Raw genomic sequence first — 23572 nt, forward strand, 5'->3', positions numbered from 1 at the left:
CGGCACTCACTCTAGCCTGGGCGAAAGAGTGAGACTCTGTCTCAAAAAAAAAAAAAAAAAAAAAAGCTGTTGGTCCATTTCCTAGTAGGTGTGATACCCTTGAGAGTGAATGATCTAGAATGTGCTCTCCTTTGAAATTGGGTGAAATTTGAGTAATTGCTTTCTTCCTATTTTTGGTTATTAAGATCTGAATCAGAGATGAAGGAGATAATATGTAGACTATAGGCTTGACAAAATGCAAGAATAAACTTGGAAAACATGACATTTTATTAAAAGCATTCAACCTAAACATTTTAATAGCTGTATTTTCAAATTTAGCATAAATTCATGAGAATTATCTTTACATTTAGGGGTGTAGGTATTTTTCCCAGTAGTTACCTTTGTAAACTGGAATTGGTAATAAATTTTAAGGAATACATGAAACTATTTGAGTATATCTTAAAAACTGATGGGGGGAGGGGGTAATGCATGTTTTTAATCATGTTTTCTAAAGGTACAAAATGTGATTTATTTTAAATTGAATGAAATTATTTTCCCTGGCAGAGTGAGTAGAACAGAGCGTAGTGGAAGGTACGGTTCCATCATAGACAGGGATGACCGTGATGAGCGTGAATCCAGAAGCAGGCGGAGGGACTCAGATTACAAAAGATCTAGTGATGATCGGAGGGGCGATAGATATGACGACTACCGAGACTATGACAGTCCGGAGGTGAGTGACCAGCAACTGTTTATGGAGTAGTTAGAATTATGAATTTTATGTATAGGATTCTTAAAATGAAATAAGTATACCAAGTGTGGAAATCTCTCCTCTTGAGAACTATATTCAAACTCTCTATTACTCTGAAATATATTTGAGTTGACTGTAATTGCCAAAGACAACCTGAGACTTACGGTAATAGGTTTACATAGGCCTCACCATGTACTCTTAAGCACTTGACTTCATGAACTCATTTGGGTTTCACTACAACCCTATAAGGTAGGTAAGGTAGGTGTTCCCATTTTAAAGATGAGACGATGGGGTTATAATACTATATAAACCCAGTATCTCAGACTATTTTTGACATGAATGATAAATACAAGTTGTAATGTTTCAGTCGTCTCAACATATCTTTTTTTCTTTATCAGAAAATTTTGACAAAGAATATCTTAGCATATCTTTTTTTTATTCACATTCATTTCCATAAGCATGCATAGCTTTCTTTAGAAGTAATTGCACTGTCCATATAATTTTGCACTGTTTTTTTTCTTTTTCCCACTTTTTCATATAATCTTCATATTGTAAGAGGTAATGGTATTTCTTTCTGTGTTGGTGTAATGTAGAGTAAGTTATTAGACCATTTTTCCTAAACTAAATGGTTGTTGCTATTTTAGAAAACACTGCAGTGAACATCAACATGGAGTACTTGTATCATCTGTTTAGTTTTTCTGTGTGTTTACTTTCTTCCTAAGCATAATTTCTGAGAGTGGAGAGCCTGAATCAGGGTACTAGGTAGAGTATAGGGTAGTTTTAATTATAATTTTGTTTATTATAAATCAGAGAGAGCGCGAAAGAAGGAACAGTGACCGATCAGAAGATGGCTACCATTCGGATGGTGACTATGGCGAGCATGACTATAGGCATGACATCAGTGATGAGAGGGAGAGCAAGACCATCATGCTGCGTGGACTTCCCATCACCATCACAGAGAGCGATGTAAGGGGAAACCACAGTTCTAAGAAGCAGTCCAGTAGGCACAACAAACTTTGAGCTTCTACGATTATTTTCTCATGTTATTGTTTTATCTTAAGCTAATACAGGTTGAGTATTCCTTATCTAAAATGCCTGAGACCAGAAGTGTTTTGGATTTCAGATTTTTTCAGATTTTGGAATATTTACATTTACGTAATGAGGTATCTTGGGGATAAGACCCAAGTCTAAACATGGAATTCAGTTATGTTTCCTCTATACCATATACACATATCCTAAAGGAAATTTTATACAATATTTTTGATAATTTTGTGTATGGAATAGTTTTGTCTGCAACCTGTCACTTTAGGTCAGGTGTGGAATTTTCCACTTGTGGCATCATGTTAGTACTTAAAAAGTTTCAGATTTTGGAACAGTTTGGAATTTTGGTCTAGGGATGCTCAACCTGTATCTCAGCTAGTGAAATGTTTTTCTGTCTTTAGGGTGGAGTTCTCTGAACTTGGTTCAAAAGTAAATTACCATTTATATTTAGGCTTTGAAGCTCAGTGGTGAGTTTTCTGAAGTTCCTTAACCACAGGGAGCAGGTCTTATTCCTTCATTAGCTCTTAGAAGGTAATCAATACTTTTTTTTTGAGACAGAATCTCACTCTGTTGCCCTGAGTAGAGTACTACAGTGGTGTAAGCCCACCTCACAGCAGCCTCAGACTCCTGGGCTCAAGCAATCCTCCTGCCTCAGCCTCCCGAGTAGCTGAGACTATAGGCACTCGCCATGATGCTCGGCTAATTTTTCTATTTTTAGTAGAGATGGGGTCTCACTCTTGCTCAGACTGGTCTCAAACTCCTGAGCTTAAGCGATCCTCCTGCCTCGGCCTCCCAGAGTGCTAGGATTACAGGCCTGAGGCCACCGTGCCCAGCCTACATTTTTATTAGATTGATTACTTATTTTATATAAAGCTGTATCAGTAAATATGTAACTGTCTTCATAATCTGGCCTCCCTTTGATTTGTTGAAAATTATACTATCCATTAAGCCTCACAGAAGCTTCTTGAAAAGGAAGGCTCAGGGCCAGGTGTGGTGGCTCACACCTGTCATCCCAGCAATTTGGGAAGCTGAGGCAGGAGGATTGCTTGAGGCCAGGAGTTTGAGATCAGCCTGGGCAACATGGCAAGAACCATCTCTAAAAAAAAAAAAGAAAAGACAGGCTCATTCCCTGGCTGACTCAGACTGGCCAATGAGAGTCTTGGTATATTTGGCACTGCCTGGTTTTGTGCAACAACTCTGGCCCTCACCCCATCCTTCCAGCCACATCCACCAGCTGCTTCCCACTTTGGACATGTCCGTCATTATACCACTGTGCCTTTTTCTGCTTGGAGACTCCTTTTTGTGAGGCTTTCCCTGACCTACCAGGCAGAATTTCTTCCTCCTCATTATTCTCTTACTGTATTCATGACTTTGCTGTAGCATCTATACTATAGCTATCAATGTGCATCTGTCTCATCTCCATAAGATCTCTGAAAACAGGTCTCTGTGTTAACTAGTCATCTCTGTGTCCCCAACCCTTGAACACAGTATGCTGTTCAACTAATGTTGGTGAAATGAATGTGAGGTTTTAAAACTTGGGTTTTTTTTTTTGTTTTTTTTTTTTTTGAGACAGAGTCTCACTCTCTTGCCTGGGGCGAGTGCCGTGAGGTCAGCCTAGCTCACAGCAACCTCAAACTCCTGGGCTCAAGCGATCCTCCTGCCTCAGCCTCCCGAATAGCTGGGACCATAGGCACGCGCCACCATGCCCGGCTAATTTTTTCTACATATATTTTTAGCTGTCCAATTAATTTCTTTCCATTTTTTGGTAGAGACGGGTTCTCGCTCTTGCTCAGGCTGGTCTCGAACTCCTGAGCTCAGAACAATCCGCCCGCCTCGGCCTCCCAGAGTGCTAGGATTACAGGCGTGAACCACCGTAAAACTTGTTTTTAAAAGATGTAAATGCACAGCATTGTGCCAATATCTATTGTCCTGGAGTAGTCAAAGTAATATTCTGACTACTGTTCAGCTGAATTTTAGATAAAGCTGAAAATAAGTGTTACGTTCACACAGCTTTGAGTTTCTAAGCACTGGAAGTAATCAATGTGATGAATTCTGAGACAGAATGTTAGAATTAATAATGATTAATCATTCCGTTATTTGTGATCCACTGCACACCTGCTGTACTGTGTACTCTATTAGGTGCCATGGTGATACAGAGCCATAGATCCTGCCTCAAAAAAGCTTATTGATTAATAGCTAAGGTCAGACAATGATAACAATACAGACTAGAAAGGGGTCGTTGGAAGAGGTCCTGCTGAAGGGCTCTGGAAGCTTATTTAAGGGAGGTTCTTAATAGCAAAGGGTAAGGAAAGGGGCTCCATGGAGATAATTAGTTCAGCTGGTTCTTGAGGAGAGACAAAAATGTTTTGGTCTGGTGGAGAGCTGGGAGAAGGGCGTGGTGGATGGGCCCTCCAGGCAGCAGGATCACATGAGCAGACCTGAAAGGTGCTGAATCTAGATAAAGCCTAACAACTAGGTTGATTTGTCCGGAGTCAGAGATTTTTGGCATGGGAGAGGTGGGCAGCAAGGTGCTGTTGGGGCTGGGGGCCAGAGTCTTCAAAAGCCCAGCTAAGCATAAAAGAAAGTTACTGAAAGTTTTGCCCAGTAGCAGAGGCTGTGCAGGTTAGTTAAAATCATGGGGGTAAAGAATGATGGGGAGTGGACAGGGAAGGTAGAGCTAAGCTGAGGTAGCGGTGTCAGTGGGTGGGAAGTAGGGGATGCAAGAAATCCTGCAGGAGTTGATTCAGGAAGGCTTGCTGATTGATCAGATTGTCTCCTTGAGGAGGAGTCTGTTAGGTGTGTGGCCTTGGGAGCCTATGGAAGAGGTGGACAGCACAGGTAGTGCAAGGCCCTTACTGACTTTTGGGGGCCTGCTATAAGATTTTAATGCTGTGTATTTCAGGTTTCTTCAGGGAAACAGAAGTGGTACCATAAAAAAGGCTGGTTTTCAAAATAGAATTTCTGAGTTTCCCAAATATTGGGCAATATGCTTAGAGGATTTTCTTGTTGAGATTTTAATATTTGTAAAATGTATGAAGAACATCTGAAGAGAATGAATACTAACAGTCCCTCTGTTAAATAAAGTATCAGTCAATTGTTTGATATTCATCAATGATCTGGCAGACTTGTTTGCCAAGCTGATACCCAGACACAGCAGCCTTACAACAAAGGCTGGACTAAAGGGATCCGTGTGCTTCCTCATTGGCAACCTCAAGAGGCTGGAAAAGAATTGTTAGAAGCATTAAGGGGATGGAATGGGTTTGGAACATAGATGTGTATAGTGAGCTGTAGTGGAAGTTTTGGATTATAATGTTCCTGTTTACATTTTGTTTGTTACTCTAGCCATGATTGAATGTATTAGATGAAATGTGAGAATGTGAGGATTTTGTTCAATCTGAAACTCCATTGCCCCCACTTTTTTCTTTTTAATTCTGTTTTTTCTCTTTTTTTACTTAAGCATTTTTATGATTTAGATAGAAGTTCTTTGTCAGTGTTGGTTCCAGTCCTTCAAACTGTTCATATCTTGTAACATTAACTGTACTAACCCTTCTTCAGTATAGGGTGAAGGGAGGGTAATGACACATTTTAGTTATGTCTTCAAGATAAAGTCTTAGTGAAAAATAAACAAACATTCTTTAGTTATATTCCACCCCCAAAAATAAAACATTTTAAAATTATGGTATCTAATCTTCTCTTGAACTTTAGTATATCACCTTTGTTATTCTGTTTCCCTTTTTAGTGTATGCTCACACACACATACACACACACACACACACACACTGACAAGTAAACTCTCAGAGGAACTGTCTGTGGTTACTGTGTCACTATATATGTTACTATATCACTACCTTTATAGTAAGTATCTTTAATTGCTCTGGTGACTAACTCTTTTTATTTACTATGTTCCTAAGTATGAACCTGAGTCTCATGGTGCTGCCAGGCTCAGCACTTTTGTGTGAGAAAATAGATACAGTTCATTCTCCTTATTAGTGGTAGTTACGTTCCACAAAGTTACCATGAATACTGAACTGTTGCTTCCAAGGGAAATACAGAGTTAGATCTGTATGAACCTGTGGTCACAACATTTTTGTCAACTGATCAGTACATAACCTTGTTTTATGTGTGTTTCTGTTTAAAGTTGCCTTATTTAATATATATATAGTGTTGATTCATTAACATTGAACTCACAGCCACCGGCACTCTAACTCATGCCTGAATGAAGTTTGTCTAGCACACAGATTTTCTCCATAAAGCACATCACAGCCTTCTTGTGCTTAGACAACTAGATAGCACTATGCTTGAGGAGCCATTTTAAACAGCAAAATCTCCAAGAAAAAGCACCAAAATGTGACACTAGACACTTGTTTACTATGTGAAAGCTCAAACAAGGCAAAGCATTGCTTTGTTAGATCTCAGCTGGAAACATGTTTGGGCAAGTCAAAATTTTCACTACTTGCATGTGTCCAAGGACCATGAAAGTGCCACAGGTCTTGATTTGGGGTTACAAATTTTAGTGAGTAGGCAAATTTGTAAATTCAAGATCCAAGAGTAATGAGGATTGATTGTGTATAATCCTGCAACCTTCGTACCTAAAGTAGGGGCCACTAAGAATCTCAATTTCACAAATTTATCCCTGTTTTTTTCCTTAGAGTATTGCTGCCTGATAGGATTGATATAGACTGGGGTGTGTGTGTGTGTGTATGTGTATTTATCATTGCCTTTTGCAAAAAGGACTTGGTCTGACCTCCAAAACAAACCTACCAGCCAGAATATTTTCTTCTAGGCCCAATTAATGTTTATTGTGATTTATTAGGAGCCTAAAAATGTTATGAACTTCGATAATTTTCACCATTAATGTAAATGTAAGAAAATTATTTCTTTTTTAAGATGTATAGAAAATGTTTACCTGGGGGGTGCCTCATTTTTTGGCTGTTGAATTTTTTACTTTTAACTTGAGAATAGATCTCAAAGAGAGAAAAGGCTATTGATTCTTGATCAGATGTACTTGAAAGGACAGTGATACATCCTCTTCCTCTTTTAAATCTAATATTCTTTCTGGGTCCTTTAGATAAAAGAACAGTGAGATTAGGCTAAAGAAGGGAGGCTTCAGGGACAGCATACTATGAGCAAGGCTATGTATTATAACATAAATTAATTGTACATAAGGGAAATTCCCAGGCAATATATGATGAATGCCTTCAAGGCTATTATAATATATTAATTTCTATAAGCATTCCCTCCTTTTTTTTTTTTTGCATTTTAGGATAATTGCATTTTGGTGATAGAAGTTTAAAACTTGGCTAATTAAACAGTTGATATAATTTCTAGTCTTTGAACTTTCTTCAGTATAGAATTATGTGTGGCTGCAGCTTTAACTATAAATATGTAAAACCCTGTGCAGATTCGAGAAATGATGGAGTCCTTTGAAGGTCCTCAGCCTGCGGATGTGAGGCTGATGAAGAGGAAAACAGGTGAGAGCTTGCTTGGTTCCTGCTTTTCTGGTTCTCTTCCCCATTCCCACCTCAGTCCCTAAAGAACATCCTGATACCCCCAATCTTCAAGCACATGAATTCAGAATGAAAGGTTTGCCATGGCTAAGGAATGTGACTCTTTGAAAATGACGTTAGCGTCTGAGGAGCTTTTTTAAAACTTTGTTTTTAGGGTTTTTTTTTTCCCCCCTCGGTAAGTAGTGATTTATAAACTCCTTTTTGACTGTAGTCGGTTGCATGGTTACTTTAAGCTTGGAATCAAATCGAGTGGCATTTAGTACAGGCGGCTTGTTCCTTGCCATGGCAAAGTATCAAGAAGATCCCCAAGTCAAGTCACATTTGTAAAGCTGCTTCCCAATTGGCTTTGTCACGCAGTGTTGAAGCAGTGGGAGAGAGATTCACCTGTTATAAAGGAACTGACTAACACGAGTATCCCGTCTATATCTGAATGCTGTCTCTAGGTGTAAGCCGTGGTTTCGCCTTCGTGGAGTTTTATCACTTGCAAGATGCTACCAGCTGGATGGAAGCCAATCAGGTTGCTTCACTCACCAAGTCTAGATATTCATGAAAATGGAACAAGTCTGTACAATTTAAAAAAAAGGTTGAAGGAGTGGTTTGTTCCAAAGGAGTGACTTTTTTTTTAAAAAAAGCTTTGTATATATTAAAATTGACATTACTAGAATAAGTACAGTACAAAGGACTGCACTGGAGAATTTATTCTGCCTTTAAACATGGCTACCTACCTGGCAGGGCTTTGTTAACTGTTGAATACCTGTCTGGTAATTACCAAAACATCTTGATATTCCCCTTTTCCCTACCTGATTATATTCCTATTCATTATGTCCATTGAGAGTAAGATTAGAATATCAAACTCTCCATTTGACAGTGAAGAAAACATAATGGAAGTCTGTGGCAGGCATTTTTATAAGTAATTCCTTATTTCTGTCTGGAGACCATAAGCCTCCTAGAGGCATAACTGCTCAGATGGGTCTTCAGGGACTATTTAAGGACCAAGTGGAATTTATGAACAGTAAGTCTGATGAGATTAGCCTGGGAGCAGTGTCCTGCTGTCTAATCTAGTTAGAGTGGCATTAACATTGTAATCTTCCTGAGAATGCCTTTTATAGTCTGTTGAAAGCAAATCAGTGATGGTTCTTTGATGTAGCCTTAACTGAAGTGTTCTTCAGTTTGTCGAGATAATTTTCAGTGCTTAGCACTTAAATAACATATTTTACATCAACTCCAAAGCACAATATTGAATGCCTTTAACCAAGTGCATTCTGGAAAGTTTGTTTGACTCATGATGTTGCTTTTCTGCATTATTTTATGATTTGAGTCAACCATGAATAAGCGTTATATTCTTTGATTGGTAATATTGTTGTTTATAACAAGACTCACTAATGAGGGTATCAGTTTGATTGACTGATTTGTTAAGATTTTTAAGCCTCTCATTTTCTTAATCCAGGAGTCACAGCCTGATCTTATAAAAGTAGAGCTTCATTCATTTCATACCATGGATATCATCTTAGTAAATCCAGAACATACACAAGTTTCATGTGAGTCTGTTTTCTTGACATAACAGCATCTTTCGATGCAGTGGATATGTCTGAATGCCTAACCTAGGAGTTTAACACTCCTCAAAAATTAAAACTTACAAGACATTTAAAAGTCTCCACAATTTTAATGTATACAAAGCTATGTTAATGTGTAATACTTCATTACCGTTCAAATTCACTCCAGAAATAAAAGGCCAATAGGATTAGGGACTCAGTGGTAGTTTGGAGTTTCCCCCAACACATCCCTTCTAGTGGGATGATCTGTTGACATATCTCCCAGCTTCTTTATTTTTGCTTCTGTACATCACCGTGAGTGGATGGCCCTTCAGCTCTCTCCCTCTTGGCCAGACATGTAGTCTTGCCTTTAGATATTACAGGGACAAAATTCATAGCATGTCTTAAATCTTCCAGGATTTGCGAGAACCAAATTGCTCAACAGTATGTATGTTTAGAGGGGTTAGACTCCTTTTTAAGATCTGGATTTCTAACCTCCTGATAGTGTCAGACCACCCCTCCCACCCAACCCCACAACAAAAAAAGGAAAAGAAAAGATGCTCCTGTTAAATGAAGGCTCTTTGGGGGCAGGTGCTAGGTAACTCTTGGCTAGCCTGATTGAGCTCAGAGTTTTGACTTTTAAAGAGTTAAGTCTCTTTTAGTCACGTGGTTGACTTGAAGAATGAGGTTGTATATACATGTATGAACTTTTCCTACCCCCCTGAAGAAACTTCATTGGCCTCCTGGTTACTCATCCTGAAGAGAGTACCATTCATTTCAGTGAAAAACACATCTGTCACCTAGGACATGACATGGTTGCAGTTAGCAGGAAAAAAAATCTCATTTAGCTGTTTTAGAGTTGGTGGCATTCAGAATAGTCCCTCCTGAAAAAGAATGTAACCAGATTCCCTTTAAAAATGAGTTCCCCTCCCTTTTCCCCCCCAAAGGACACATCCTGAAGCAGGAGTTCTGGGGGGAAGGGGAGATATAAAGGCTTTTACTTTGCATAAGGATGGGGACTGGGTAAAAAGTGAAGCGAAGCCCAAGGACACCATGCCAAGGGTTAAAGTAGGAGACAATCTCAGAACTGGGAGAGTTGTGTCTTCTGCTTTTTGACATAGACTGTCATTCTCAGGCAGCCTGTCAATGCTGAATGTTAGGACTTCTGTCTCTGCTGGAGACACGGCCTGGTGCATGTCAGCGTTTAGTGTTTGGCAGCTTTCTCAGCACTCCCTGACTCCGTTTACCTTTACTCCGCATCCCATTCTCTTACTGCCTATCTGAAGGATTGGATGGGCAGAGTATAGGTGGCGGTGGTTGGTCCTCCCCGTATGTTGTCCATTTAATTCCAGAGCACTGATTTTTCCGAAGTGTGCTCTGCCCTGGGAAAATGGACACATGTTCCTCACAATGGGAATAACTAACTAATTCTTTTTTTACAGAAAAAGTTGGTGATTCAAGGAAAGCACATAGCAATGCATTATAGCAATCCCAGACCTAAATTTGAAGATTGGCTATGTAACAAGGTAAGCATATGTTCTTCCCAAATAGACAAATCTCCTTCAGGATTTTGCTGTTTTTCTATTTGTTTGTTTCGCTATCCAAACAAGGAAACTAGTAAGTACAAAACCAGCAGCTTTTATCATAAGGTAATTTTGTGCTTTGTGACTCAGGTCCTCCTCTGCTGGTATTAGAGGACAGAATCCTCAAAACGCTGGAGATTTTGTTATATTAAGATCAAGGTTTATAAGCCCAGTGTTTCAATTAAGATTTTAGATGTGTTTTACTTTACTGTCTGTTGAATTCTAGAGTGCTCAACTTTTGGCATTATCTCTTAACTATATTAACAAAAATCCTGGAGAACCCTACTAGAGTTTTATAAGGTTTATTATGTTCCTATCACTAATGTTCCATTTTGAACTTGGATGTTAACATTGATATTTTGAGAGCGCTCAGACTCTCTCTTGTGTATGTGTGCCGTGTCCAGTAAGGATGTAGACAGTATTTACTTTACATTGTGTTTGTATATGTAGAGTGGTCCATATAGTTCTCTTTTAATATAAGGAAGAACTTCACCAGTGGCTTTCTGTAGAATGGAGTGAACTGAACCTTTTACCTAATTTAATAAAAATGAATTCTACTTCAAAACATAAGATTTGGGCTGGGCACAGTGGCTCATGCCTGTAATCACAGCACTCTGGGAGGCTGAGGCAGGAGGATTGCTTGAGCCCAGGAGTTTGAGGTTGCAGTGAGCTATGACGATGCCACTGCACTCTACTTGGGGCAACAGAACAAGACTCTGTCTCCAAAAAAAAAAGCTTATTTTTAAAAATGAGGGTGATCATGCTTTAAAAAGAGCTTTAAAACGAAAAACTAGGCCAGACGCGGTGACACAAGCCTGTAATCCTAGCACCCTGGGAGGCCACGGCAGGAGGATCATTTGAGCTCAGGAGTTCAGTACCAGCCTGAACAAGAGTGAGACCCCCATCTCTACTAAAAATAGAAAAAGTAGCGGAGCACAGTGGCGTGAGCCTGTAGTCCCGACTACTCAAGAGGCTGAGGCAGGAGGATTGCTTGAGCCCAGGAGTTTGAAGTTCCAGTGAGGTATGATGATGCCACTGCATTCTACTCTGGGTGACAAAGCAAGACTCTGTCTCAAAAAAAAAAAAAAAAAAAGATTTGTTTTTCTTGGAAGAATTTACATAATATTAACATTCTGATTCTTTTTTTTCTCCCCACCCCCGCTGCTATCTTAGAGGGGACCACGGAAGGGGCCAGGCAATACTTTTAATTTTTAGGTTATGCCTCCTTGTCTTGGATACATCACTTTCTGCTTTTTTTTTTTGAGACAGAGTCTCGCTTTTGTTGCCCGGGCTAGAGTGAGTGCCATGGCATCAGCCTAGCTCACAGCAACCTCAAACTCCTGGGCTCAAGGGATTCATCTGCCTCAGCCTCCCAAGTAGCTGGGACCACAGACATGCGCCACCATGCCCGGCTAATTTTTTCTATGTATTTTTAGTTGTCCAATTGATTTCTTTCTATTTTTTTAGTAGAGACGGGGTCTCACTCTTGCTCAGGCTGGTCTCGAACTCCTGAGCTCAAACAATCCGCTCGCCTCAGCCTCCCAGAGAGCTAGGATCACAGGCGTGAGCCACCGCGCCCGGCCCCTCTGCATTTTTTTTTTATGTTAGTTACTGAAACTTACCCATGGTCCCATTGTTCTAACCACCTTGTTACTAGAAAGGCTGGCCTAATTACAGATAAAACTTTTTTTTTTCAGTGCTGCCTTAACAATTTCAGGAAAAGACTAAAATGCTTCCGATGTGGAGCGGACAAGTTTGGTAAGCCTGGATTCAGCTATTGGGAATATGCATTAAAACCTGACTAATTGGGTTATTATCTGTGAACCTGAAGAAGAGTGTGCATTTTAGATCATTTCAGCAAATAACTTGTATATTTTCTTTAAACCTTTTTCCTTAGGCTAGATAGATGCTGCTAATGATTGTGAGAGCACAGGAAGTTCGTTCCTTCATTTTCTAAAATTAAGTCTGCTCACCCGGTTTGCATTTTGTATCTGCTTTTCTTTAGTGCAGGGTAATGTCAGTCCTGCTCTGGCCCAATTTTTACATTCTACATTAACCATATCAAAATTAATGAGCTTTCACTGTAGCCACATATGCTTAAAAAAGAAAAACTGACTGCCACATGTGCTTAAGGCCAGGTGTGGTGGCTCATACCTGTAATCCCAGCACTTTGGGAGGCCAAGGCAGAAGGATTGAGGCCAGGAGTTCAAGACCAGCGTGGACAACATAGCAAGACCCCCATCTCTTAAAAAATATATATTTATTCTTTTTTTTTTTTTTTGAGATAGGCTCTCACTTTGTTGCCCAGGCTAGAGTGCAGTGGCATCATCATAGCTCACTGCAACCTCCAACTCCTGGGCTGAAGTGATCCTTCTGCGTTGGCCTCCTGAGTAGCTAGGGGCTACAGGCACATACCACCATGCGTAGCTCATTTTTTTTATTTTTATTTTTTTTTTTTAGAGTGATCCTCCTGCCTGGGCCTCCTAAAGTGCTGGGATTACAAGCATGAGCCACCATGCCTGGTCTCTACAAAAAAAAAAATTTTTTTTTTGATTTGCTAGGCATGGCAGCGCATGCCTGTAGTCCCAGCTACTTAGGAGGCTGAGTCAGAGGGATCACTTGAGCCTAGAAGTTCGAGATTATAGTGAGCTGTGGTCGGGCTACTGTGCTCCAGCCTGGGCAACACAGACCTTATCTCTTTAAAAAAAAAAAAAAAAAAACTTTAGAGGTTTTAATGTGTTTCTTTAATTAGTTGTTTGTGTTTGTCTGTCTTCAATTTAATCTCCTTCCTTTCTTCTAGACTCTGAACAGGAAGTGCCTCCTGGAACCACAGAGTCAGTTCAGTCTGTGGATTACTACTGTGATAGTAAGTTCACATGTGATCTTTTGGCCTTTGTGTTAAAAGTTGACCTCAGTTGGAAATTTCTGTTCTCTTACCCTTGTTTAAGGAGCAGCAACAGTTTCAGGTTGTCCCTTAAAAGATTGATTTTTAGAGTCTTCTCTGTGTCAGGATGAAAAATACACTAGGAACCTCCCAAAATGGATTTGTTTGTTTGTGTTTGAACCTGTGTTGAAAAGCATTGGTGGTGGGAATGCATGTATATGTCATTTGTCTCATTTACCCCCAGCGATTATTCTTCGGAACATAGCTCCACACACTGTGGTGGATTCCATCATGACAGCACTGTCGCCTTACGCATCCTTAGCTGTCAATAACATTCGTCTCATAAAAGACAAACAGACCCAGCAGAACAGAGGCTTTGCATTTGTGCAGCTGTCTTCGGCAATGGTGAGGTTCTTATCTAATCTTTCCTTTTTAAAAGAAGCAGTTTTAAGAGGCAAGTGTGGTTCATCCAGTTTTGATACTACATATGAGGCTTCTGAAGCCCAGGATTCAAGACTATGTAATGACAGTTTTTGCACTGCTAAATTATAGGACTCATTACTTCCATAAGTAGTAAAACTAATGTGTATACCTATAGAGAACTGGCAGAACTGAAGTTTGAGCCACAGTTTAGTCTTTCATGGTTTGTTTTTGATTGATTTAGCATTTGCTCTTTTAATGATACTATATACCTTCACCTCCTACAGAAAAGAAAGGTATTTCTTTTCTCCTTTTTGTTTTTTTAATAGGAAGCTCTATTTCTTTAAATGGGATAGGTGACAGGGAGAGATTTTTTAATCACATGACAAAATTGTTTTTCTTGACATTCTCCTTCAGGATGCCTCTCAGTTGCTTCAAATATTACAGAGTCTCCATCCTCCTTTGAAAATTGATGGCAAAACTATTGGAGTTGATTTTGCAAAAAGTGCCAGAAAGTAAGTGGCTTCATTTTCCTTATTTCACACTGCTGCATCTGTATATTTTTCCAGAGATGCTTTGCTCTACCCCAAGCCCATGCTCTCTACACTGAGACTATCCTTCCTGGTTGCCAAGGCCAGGAGGGAGATATTTGTCTTTTAGAACTTATTCCCTCCTGTGCTTTGTAACCAGTTGATGATGGTTGCCCAGAATGGTTTCAGAGCATGAGAAAGGCAAACATGGCAGATGGGTTGAGAACATGTGGTTTGCAAACTGCAACAGTATAGTACAAACCCATGCAGAAATAATCCTTTCCTTCCAGAACTGCATGCTTATAGCTTCATGTATATAGTTCTTCAGTCTAGCACTGTAAATTTCTCTTTTCTAGTATCATTGGTCATCCAAAAGATGCCTTATTAGATGGCAGGTTACAAAGTAGAACAGTGATACTACAGGGACATTTGTCCACTGATGAATTTGCCTATAAAGACCCCTCCCTCTGTGAAATGTGGCATTGCTGATAGTTAAGAACTGACAAAGGCTGAAGTGAATCACTGTTTCCTTGGCATTGTGGGGGTAGTAATTAGGGGCATACTGAGATAGAATCGTATGATTGGATCTTTTTGGTTTCAGAGACTTGGTCCTCCCAGATGGAAACCGGGTCAGCGCCTTCTCTGTGGCTAGTACAGCCATTGCTGCTGCTCAGTGGTCATCCACCCAGGTAGTGACCTTTCGTGTGGTACTTTCAATACAAGGTCACTTTTAGGGAATACTTCACAGCTTCTTTCCTTGATGTCCACTAAGTTTGTCTTTGTTTCTTTTTGATATTTTGTAGTCTCAAAGTGGCGAAGGAGGCAGTGTTGACTATAGTTACCTGCAACCAGGCCAAGATGGCTATGCCCAGTACCCTCAGGTAGGTAGATTTGACCAGCATCCAACTTCTAGTCTCCAGAGTATGTCCAAGGATAGCAGCTTTAATGGTGGACTTTTCTTCAGTACTCACAGGATTACCAGCAGTTTTATCAGCAACAAACTGGAGGATTGGAATCCGATGCATCGTCTGCATCAGGTAGTAAAACATCATCTCCCTTTTACCTTTAATTCAAGCAACTACAGTTGAAGAAATATTTCTATTGAGACCTAAAGCTGCAAGTCCATTTCCCTGCAAGAATGCAGGGTCATATTCAGGGTTGTCACCATGTGCCTAAGGTTCTGGGGAAGATTAGGGTTGTTCACATATGCCAAGAACTAATAAAACCTCTCAGAGACCATGTTGTGGTGAGCTTTATTCTTGAAATTCAACTCTGTATTTCTCCTCTCTGAGTTGTTTGAAGTTGTGGTGCCCACATAAGTTCAGGTGAACAGACAGGTTGTGTGGCCCTAGGGTGTGCTTTAGTTTTTGTTGCAGAAAATTATAAAAAGCCTTATAGATAAATCTTTTCTCAACTCCACAGCAGATAAGGATTTGTTCTTTTCCTTTTTTAGCCACTGTACAACATCCTTAACTTTGTATGTCACATTCTAGTAGGATTATAAGAAAATGAAAATGTGGTAGGTTCCAGGGTACTTAGTGGAAATTAGGTTATGAAGAACTAACATACCCAAAGACAGAAGACTAAGTTGGCATTACAGGTAAAGATGTTTGGCTCAGAGTTCAGTGCTCTGTCTCTTCCTAACCCCTATATTTATCATCAGGCACAGCAGTGACCACCACCTCGGCAGCTGTAGTGTCCCAGAGTCCCCAGCTATATAACCAAACCTCCAATCCACCTGGCTCTCCGGTAATCATCTTGTCTTAAATACAGAACTGGTGGCTGTTGGGGAAACTTTGTTTCGTTGTGCAGGTATTATCCTTTCCTGCTATATGCGCCAGGATTGAGTAATGCACATGCCAACCTTATTTCTCTCTGTGTCTTATAGTATTAGATAATCTAATGATTTTGTTACACATATGTGCATATATTTTAAATATAAAATTCCAAACAGGCTATATTTATACTTTCTGCATGCTTCAACTTGACCTTTAGAAAGAAAGTCGTCAGCATGTTTTGCTGAAGGATTGCCTCATTGCTGCAGTGTGTCTATCAGGGGAGCCCTTCTTCCTGGATGATTGCAGTGATTTAGTTCTCTTAAAAGGCTTTACAGTTGAAATTATATTGAAGCTGCTGTTCTTTCCAGACTGAGGAAGCACAGCCTAGCACTAGCACAAGTACACAGGCCCCAGCCGCTTCCCCTACTGGTGTAGTTCCTGGTACCAAATATGGTAAGCCAAATCGCATGGGGCTATTGACAATTGGAAGGTCCTAGTTGATTTTGATTAATAAGAGTTCCTCTCCCTTTGTGGGTGTCAGAGGGACACTTGGGGATGTGAGAGAAAGAACATTTAGGCCAGCTATACCTCACTGCTTTAGAATTTGTAAAGCGAAGCCAGTTTCTCACTGGAATGACTGTATGCTGGATTTTGTTTTTGCAGCAGTACCTGACACGTCCACTTACCAGTATGATGAATCTTCAGGATATTACTATGATCCGACAACAGGACTCTACTATGACCCCAACTCACAAGTAAATGCAATGCTTTCCTCCTTGATTTTACTAAAAGTATCTTAGTTTCACTTAGTCCATTTATGAGGCATAAAATGAAATATTTCCCACAAAGGAGGACATGAACCAGATCAGTTTTAACTTCTTAAAAGCCACCAAGATGTAATTTTTATTTTGGGGTTTAAATTTTAAGGTTAAAAAATGTTCTGGGATAGAAGGTATATACAGAGCAATACACAAGACTGAAATGTGCAGTTCTTTGAATGTTTACATATATACACATTCATATATTTACCATCACTCAGAACATTCCCTGCCCTCCTGATCCTCATGTCCCTTGCCTATCAGTACCCTCCCCCTTTAGTAACTACTATTCTGATTTCTAGTACCGTAGATGATTTGGTCAAATTAAAATTTATGTACAGACCTAGCTAGAAGTTTTAAATTGTAGAATTGTAGTTTTCTCCCTCTAAAATTCTTTATTTTAACCATTTATATAGTGGTTAGTATATAATTCCGTGGTTTTTAGTATATCCACAGTATTATGTAACCGTCACCACTGCCTAATGTCAGGACATTTTTATTACCCCAAGAAGAAACCCTGCACTTGTTAAGTGGTCACTCTCCCCACTCTGTCCTCCCCCTTAGTAACCACTACTCTTTCTGTCTCTATGGCTTTGCCTGCTCTTGACATTTCATATAATGGTATGAGACAATATATGACATTTTATGTTCAGCATCTTTACTTAGCATTCCTATATATTCTTGAGGATAGAATTTAGCAGATCTGTGGAGTGGTGTTTTTTTTTTTTTGGTAGTGTATATAACTTTTAAAAAGGAAAAGCAATTTTAACACACCATAAATAAATAACTATGAGCAGGAGCTGTATATACAGAATAGTAAAATAAGTACTTTTAACAGGAACTTGACATTAATAGCTTGTGGCTTCTGAGAGAGTGAAGTGTGAAGCCATGTGCAACCTGCCTGAGCAGGCTGAGCCTCTGCATAGTTCTTCCACTTGTCTCATTTGTGAAGTCTGGCTGTTTCCCTGTCAGTTCTCCTTGGTGGCCATGGAAGTTGCGACTTCTGTGTCTGTTACCCACACTACCTTCTCCAGAACAGAGATTGCAGTCTCCTGGTCTCTGTTGAGCAGGTAGAGTGAGTGGCTGAGGAATAAAGACGAGGAGAGGATAGGTGACATCTTTCCTGTTGCACTTCCTATTGAGCTCAGCTGCCTTCACCAACACTTACTTCCAGGCTCTTTAGCTAGTCTTTATATCTTATGTGTGGTTGCCTGGTTGTCCAAAGAGTTCTGCCTGGATGAGCCCAATGATGAGCTGTTAACTGTTTGTCATGGAGGATGTGTGATCTCCATGACATATCCAGCTGTTCTGGCTACCTGGTTTGTGTAAACTGTCTATGAAAAAGAGCAAGACACATTGTTCTTTGGGTACTCTGTAGGGAAGTGTAGAGATTAAATTAATGGGAACTAGACTCTTGAGAAGAAACCCTATTCTACTTTTACCCTAGAAGTTTGACACCTTTGCTAGCTGGTTCATCATCCTTGCCTATACCAAGGCGTACAAAGGGTCCTTTCGGGCAGGAAATACCACTAGTCTACGATGTATTTTATATGTTTTTTTTTTTGACCAAAAAAAACTTTGACTTGCTTTTTCAACAAAATATTTCTTTTTTTGTTTGACATAGCAGAAAGTCTACATTCATTGTATTTTTTTTTTCTAGTATTACTATAATTCCTTAACCCAGCAGTACCTTTACTGGGATGGAGAGAAAGAGACCTATGTGCCAGCTGCAGAGTCTAGCTCCCACCAGCAGACGGGCCTACCTCCTGTAAAAGAGGGGAAGGAGAAGAAGGAAAAACCCAAAAGCAAAACAGCCCAGCAGGTCAGAATATGACCCATATTTCTCTCTCTTTGGATTATTGGCTTTAATTTTTAGTTTTGAAATTGTAGCATTTATGTCAGCTTTATTTGGATTCTTAAAAACTGGGCCATACATTTTATTTACATTAAGCTCTTAGAGCATTTTGCAATTTCTTATTGTTACCATATATCATCTGTTAGTTTGCCTATATACTTAGAAAAAAGAATCCTGAAAGTCTCAGAGGCCTTCAAGCATTCATGAATGACTTTGATTGCATGTGATGGCATCTCATAGAAATATTTATAGGTAAAAGAGTAAAAGGGGTTTTGTTACAGAGAATGTGGTTGAGATCCTTAATGGATCATTGTCATGGCACAGGGGACTAAATGTTTTTTGGTGGTGTCGTTTAATATTAGATTGCCAAAGACATGGAACGCTGGGCTAAGAGTTTGAATAAGCAGAAAGAAAATTTTAAAAATAGCTTTCAACCTGTCAATTCCTTGAGGGAAGAAGAAAGGAGAGAATCTGCTGCAGCAGATGCTGGCTTTGCTCTCTTTGAGAAGAAGGTAATAGTAGCAGGAATGGCTAATACTTCATGATGGGAGCTTATATAAAACCTGAGGCTTATGGCTTTTTCTCTGTTTCCAGGGAGCATTAGCTGAAAGGCAGCAGCTCATCCCAGAATTGGTGCGAAATGGAGATGAGGAGAATCCCCTCAAAGTAAGGAAGTACCACCAGTGTTTGAAAGACCATGTCTGTGGTTTGTGTCTCACTTTGAGTCTCAACTGCAACCTGGCTAATGTAATTCCTACTTAAAACTAGATGTAGTCACTGTCAGTGGGTATTTGTAACAATTTCTGCATGTAGAATCCACATTCAGAGCTTTGTTTTCTGTGCGAGAAAACAGGTGAGATGGAGTAATGAATGAAGCCCAAATTCCTAAGCTCAACTAATTGAGTTTCATTGCATCTGTGAATAATAGTCTGAGTTTTAATGGTCTGGAAAGAAAAGATTAAGACAAGAAAAAAGCTAATTTTACTTGATAGATACTGGTCCAGATGGGCCATTACTCTTATCTGTTGTATTGGGGATTACTATACATGTTCAGTGGTTTGAAAACAGTCATCCAGGAACCCATTTCTTGGGCCCCAAGAAGGCTGGTACCAGGCTGTCAGGCTCAGCACTCAAGGACCTGACTGCTCTATACAGTTGATGAAATGTGATTCAGTACTAAAGTACAGCATAAGTGTTGGGGATCTCTGACATTTTGGATTAGGCAGTACTTTATCCAGGTATGTAGCCATCACTATCTTCCTGTTGAACATTTCCAATGACTGCCCTCCTTTTGTCCCCAGAGGGGCCTGGTCGCTGCTTACAGTGGCGACAGTGACAATGAGGAGGAGCTGGTGGAGAGACTCGAGAGTGAGGAAGAAAAGCTGGCTGACTGGAAGAAGATGGCCTGCCTACTCTGCCGGCGCCAATTCCCAAACAAAGATGCCCTGGTCAGGCACCAGCAGCTCTCAGACCTGCACAAGGTAGCCATGCTTCTCTGAGCTGATCTAGGTTGGGAGGGGGAGGTGATGAGATGATGTGAGTGCCCTCACTGTGGTGAAGGTTCAGTAAATACCTGCTGTTGAATGATTGCCTTATAGAAAGCTCTTCCGGATAACAGAGTGGAGAGGAGCATGGTAGCTCCACACACAGAGGGCTCTGGTTTTTCTGCAGTTGTGTGCAGTCTGGCTTTGACTCTCAGAATACAATAGATATCGCTAATGTTATGACATTTCAAATTAGGATGGTCTGAATTCTTACTGTGTCTATAAAATCTTTTGTATAGCAAAACATGGACATCTACCGACGATCCAGGCTGAGCGAGCAGGAGCTGGAAGCCTTGGAGCTGAGGGAGAGAGAGGTGAATGGGAAAATATGTGCCACTGGAGAGAATATATTGGGATATCTCTTCAGCTTTAGCTTTTATTTGTAGCATTTACCTTGTCCCAGGGGCAGGGTAGAAGGATTTGTCACACTTGTCACCCGACCACTATAACTCATATTAGACCCAGGCTATATTTGGTTGTGAGCCTTATGCTGTCCCTTCATCACAAGGGTGCACAAGACAGAAACACAGCCTCAACACTGCTCACACAGGTCCTGAATGGCAGACGCTCACTGGTGAAGTATGCTGGATTTTGTTGAGGGAATGCTCTTGTTTGGCCTGGCAAGGGAAGCCTTCATGGGCAATGAGGGAGACTTCAAATTAGGCCAAGGGAACAGCAGGGCATGAGGTGATTACAGGTGATACAGAAGGAAGGAGTGGGCGGGGTGTGGTGAGCAGGTCTAGGGGCAGAGGCAGAAGAAGCCTATGACACCAGTCACGGGTAAGCAGTTGGTGCTGGTGGTTGCTGAGGCAGGCTGGGGGCCGGGCAGTCAGTTTTAAATGCAAATAGAGGTCTGTGGGTAAGATGTGAACCAGTGCGTTAGAAATTTCCCACCCTGAGATAATTCAGCGGTATCTGTAGTTGAGGCTTTTGCTTTCTGTTTTTTCCCTCACTGTTTATGGTTCCAGTTCCCCAAGGATTGCAGAATAGGTCTCTGGAAGCCTCCATGATGCTCTCTGTCCCTGAGAGGGGCCTGACCAAATGCTGAGTGCAAATGGGCAACTCTGCCTTCCTCTTCCTTTTGGGCCTCGGCAGGCTATAGTCATGGCCCCGCAGGCTAGTTGAAGAGCTTGACAAGTGGTGGCCAACTAAATAAAACTGCTTGTTGGAGACATAGTTCTGCCCCTGGTTTCACACAATTCATCTCTACAAACTTGACATTTTAGATATAACTTAAGTGTGGTGAGGGGAACAAGGGAATTTGGTGTTTCAGACCAGTCTAAAAAATCAAGTTCCAGATTAAAAAATACTTGAGGTGATAGTTTTGAAGAATAGGTGCGTTAGACTGTTACAGATTGAAGTCTGTCAATATTTCTAGCACTGTTTTTTCCTCCCACGTAGATGAAATACAGAGATCGAGCTGCAGAAAGACGGGAGAAGTATGGTATTCCAGAACCTCCAGAGCCCAAGCGCAAGAAGCAGTTCGATGCTGGCACTGTGTATGTGATATGCACATTTTCCGGTTCGTTAGCCGGGGCTCTGGCTGTTTATTAAGTAACTGTGTGTTTGCCACTGGCAGGAATTATGAGCAGCCCACCAAAGATGGCATTGACCACAGTAACATCGGCAACAAGATGCTGCAGGCCATGGGCTGGCGGGAAGGATCTGGTTTGGGAAGAAAGTGTCAAGGCATCACAGCTCCCATTGAGGTAAGCAGTAGGGCCAGGCTACAGTGGACACCAGGCTTACAGGCTTGTTACAGAGATTCAATGAGATAAAAGCACCCAAAGGGTCTGGGACTCAGGAGCAGCTTTACCACAAAGGGGCAGTGTCCTTAGCCAGATGATATCATCACCACTGAGTGAGATTCTTGTTCCTGGCAGTCCTCCCTTAGTTCACCCTCCTTTTAAGATGTCAGTTGGAAGGAATGGGTATAGGTTCTTGATTTAATTTCTTTCTGAGTGATTTTGGTTATGTATTTTTAAAAATTACAATTTAGTAGGATTTTTGTAAGAAACCCCTAAATTGGTCAGATCCCAAGTGGAGACATAATCCCAGGATCAGAGACCTCTACCCACTGGCTTTCCAGGCCAGAGCTCCACCAGTGATTGCCCCAACTCTGTCCTGGCAGCACAGCTTGGGTCAGACTCTTACAGACGATGTTTGTCCTGTGTGTGTGAGTTCTGCTAACATCAGGCTGTCCTTCTGTAATCTGTGCCTACAATTGCCAGGCCTTCCCCATGCTTCGGTGGAGTGCTTTGGGGCCCTTACTAGGCATGGATGTTTGCTGAGCAGGCATTGAGGGGTCAGGGATATGGCTTCATCTGCCTGTGTTCCTTAGCCCATTTTATTTCTTCAGTCCTCAAACCTGCTGCAACTCTCCAGTGTAGAAATCCTCGTCTTCATATAAAACTTTCTCTCTCTTATTTCCTAGTGGGTGGTCCTGCTTGTTAAACAGTGGGCTTGGTGAGAGGTGGGGCAATCCATACCCTACCTGCCAGCTGCTGACAGTCTTTGTGTTCCCCCAGGCTCAAGTCCGGCTAAAAGGAGCTGGCCTAGGAGCCAAAGGCAGCGCATATGGGTTGTCAGGTGCTGATTCCTACAAAGATGCTGTCCGAAAAGCCATGTTTGCCCGGTTCACTGAGATGGAGTGAGACTGAGAGAGATGACAAGGAGCGCAAGAAATGGTCCATCTCCTGAATTTACTCTTAACGCCTATCTCTTTAAGGGCATGCCTTGTGCTAGTTCAGAGGGTGAACCACTTTATTCTGCAGGGTTCTCCCTCTCACCTTAAAGGAGTTCCCCTCAGGGGGGTTATCTGGTGAATGGCCTTCCTTCCCACCAGAGAGCTTGTGAACAGACCGGAGAGGACAGTGGGTTTTTATACTTCGGTGTACATAGTGTAATGTAGTGTTTTACGTGTGTAGCCTATGTCGTGGTCCATCAGCTCCTCATTCTGGGAGGCGCTGAGATGCCCTAGGTGGTATATGACACCAAAGCCACCTCTGTCATTTGTCCTAGTGATGTCTTTTCTTGGCAAAAGCCTTGTGTATATTTGTATATTACACATTTGTACAGAATTTTGGAAGATTTTCAGTCTAGTTGCCAAATCTGGCTTCTTTACAAAAGAAATATCTTGAAAAATGTGTGTCCCGTGTCTCTTTATTCTTGGGTGAGTGGGTAGGTAAAACATGCCTAAGCCAGTCAAGCCTGGTAATGAAATCAGTTTTGTTTTTAAAAAGTTATTTACAAGTAATATTTTAAGCTATTTCCTTGCCCCGTCATTGTGCTCAAATTTTGAAGTTCCAGAGTTCAGCATGCTTTAAAACTCTTCATGGAAGCTCAGCTTTAAC

The 23572-nt window shown here is 40.9% G+C and overlaps 1 protein-coding gene across 2 annotated transcripts in view; it reads left to right on the forward strand.

Annotated features, from left to right (window-relative positions):
- RBM5 (RNA binding motif protein 5) overlaps window positions 1-23365 on the forward strand; it is a 26328-nt gene extending 2963 nt beyond the window's left edge. For both annotated transcript variants that reach the window (XM_012660426.1, XM_012660502.1), the window contains exons 3-25: window positions 544-709; window positions 1538-1693; window positions 7170-7239; window positions 7719-7792; window positions 10250-10333; window positions 12088-12148; window positions 13191-13256; window positions 13519-13679; window positions 14112-14209; window positions 14826-14913; window positions 15028-15105; window positions 15189-15261; window positions 15888-15973; window positions 16371-16455; window positions 16666-16757; window positions 18481-18642; window positions 19038-19187; window positions 19270-19341; window positions 19977-20156; window positions 20459-20533; window positions 21621-21718; window positions 21799-21928; window positions 22748-23365. In XM_012660426.1, the coding sequence (XP_012515880.1) occupies window positions 544-709; window positions 1538-1693; window positions 7170-7239; window positions 7719-7792; window positions 10250-10333; window positions 12088-12148; window positions 13191-13256; window positions 13519-13679; window positions 14112-14209; window positions 14826-14913; window positions 15028-15105; window positions 15189-15261; window positions 15888-15973; window positions 16371-16455; window positions 16666-16757; window positions 18481-18642; window positions 19038-19187; window positions 19270-19341; window positions 19977-20156; window positions 20459-20533; window positions 21621-21718; window positions 21799-21928; window positions 22748-22873 (2431 nt within the window). In that variant the 3' untranslated portion in view covers window positions 22874-23365. The remainder of the gene's footprint in view (window positions 1-543; window positions 710-1537; window positions 1694-7169; window positions 7240-7718; window positions 7793-10249; window positions 10334-12087; window positions 12149-13190; window positions 13257-13518; window positions 13680-14111; window positions 14210-14825; window positions 14914-15027; window positions 15106-15188; window positions 15262-15887; window positions 15974-16370; window positions 16456-16665; window positions 16758-18480; window positions 18643-19037; window positions 19188-19269; window positions 19342-19976; window positions 20157-20458; window positions 20534-21620; window positions 21719-21798; window positions 21929-22747) is intronic.
- Window positions 23366-23572: the final 207 nt, after the last annotated feature.

The sequence above is a fragment of the Propithecus coquereli genome, unplaced genomic scaffold, assembly GCF_000956105.1.
Source record: "Propithecus coquereli isolate 6110/MARCELLA unplaced genomic scaffold, Pcoq_1.0 Scaffold1, whole genome shotgun sequence".
NCBI classification, from domain to species: Eukaryota; Metazoa; Chordata; class Mammalia; order Primates; family Indriidae; genus Propithecus; species Propithecus coquereli.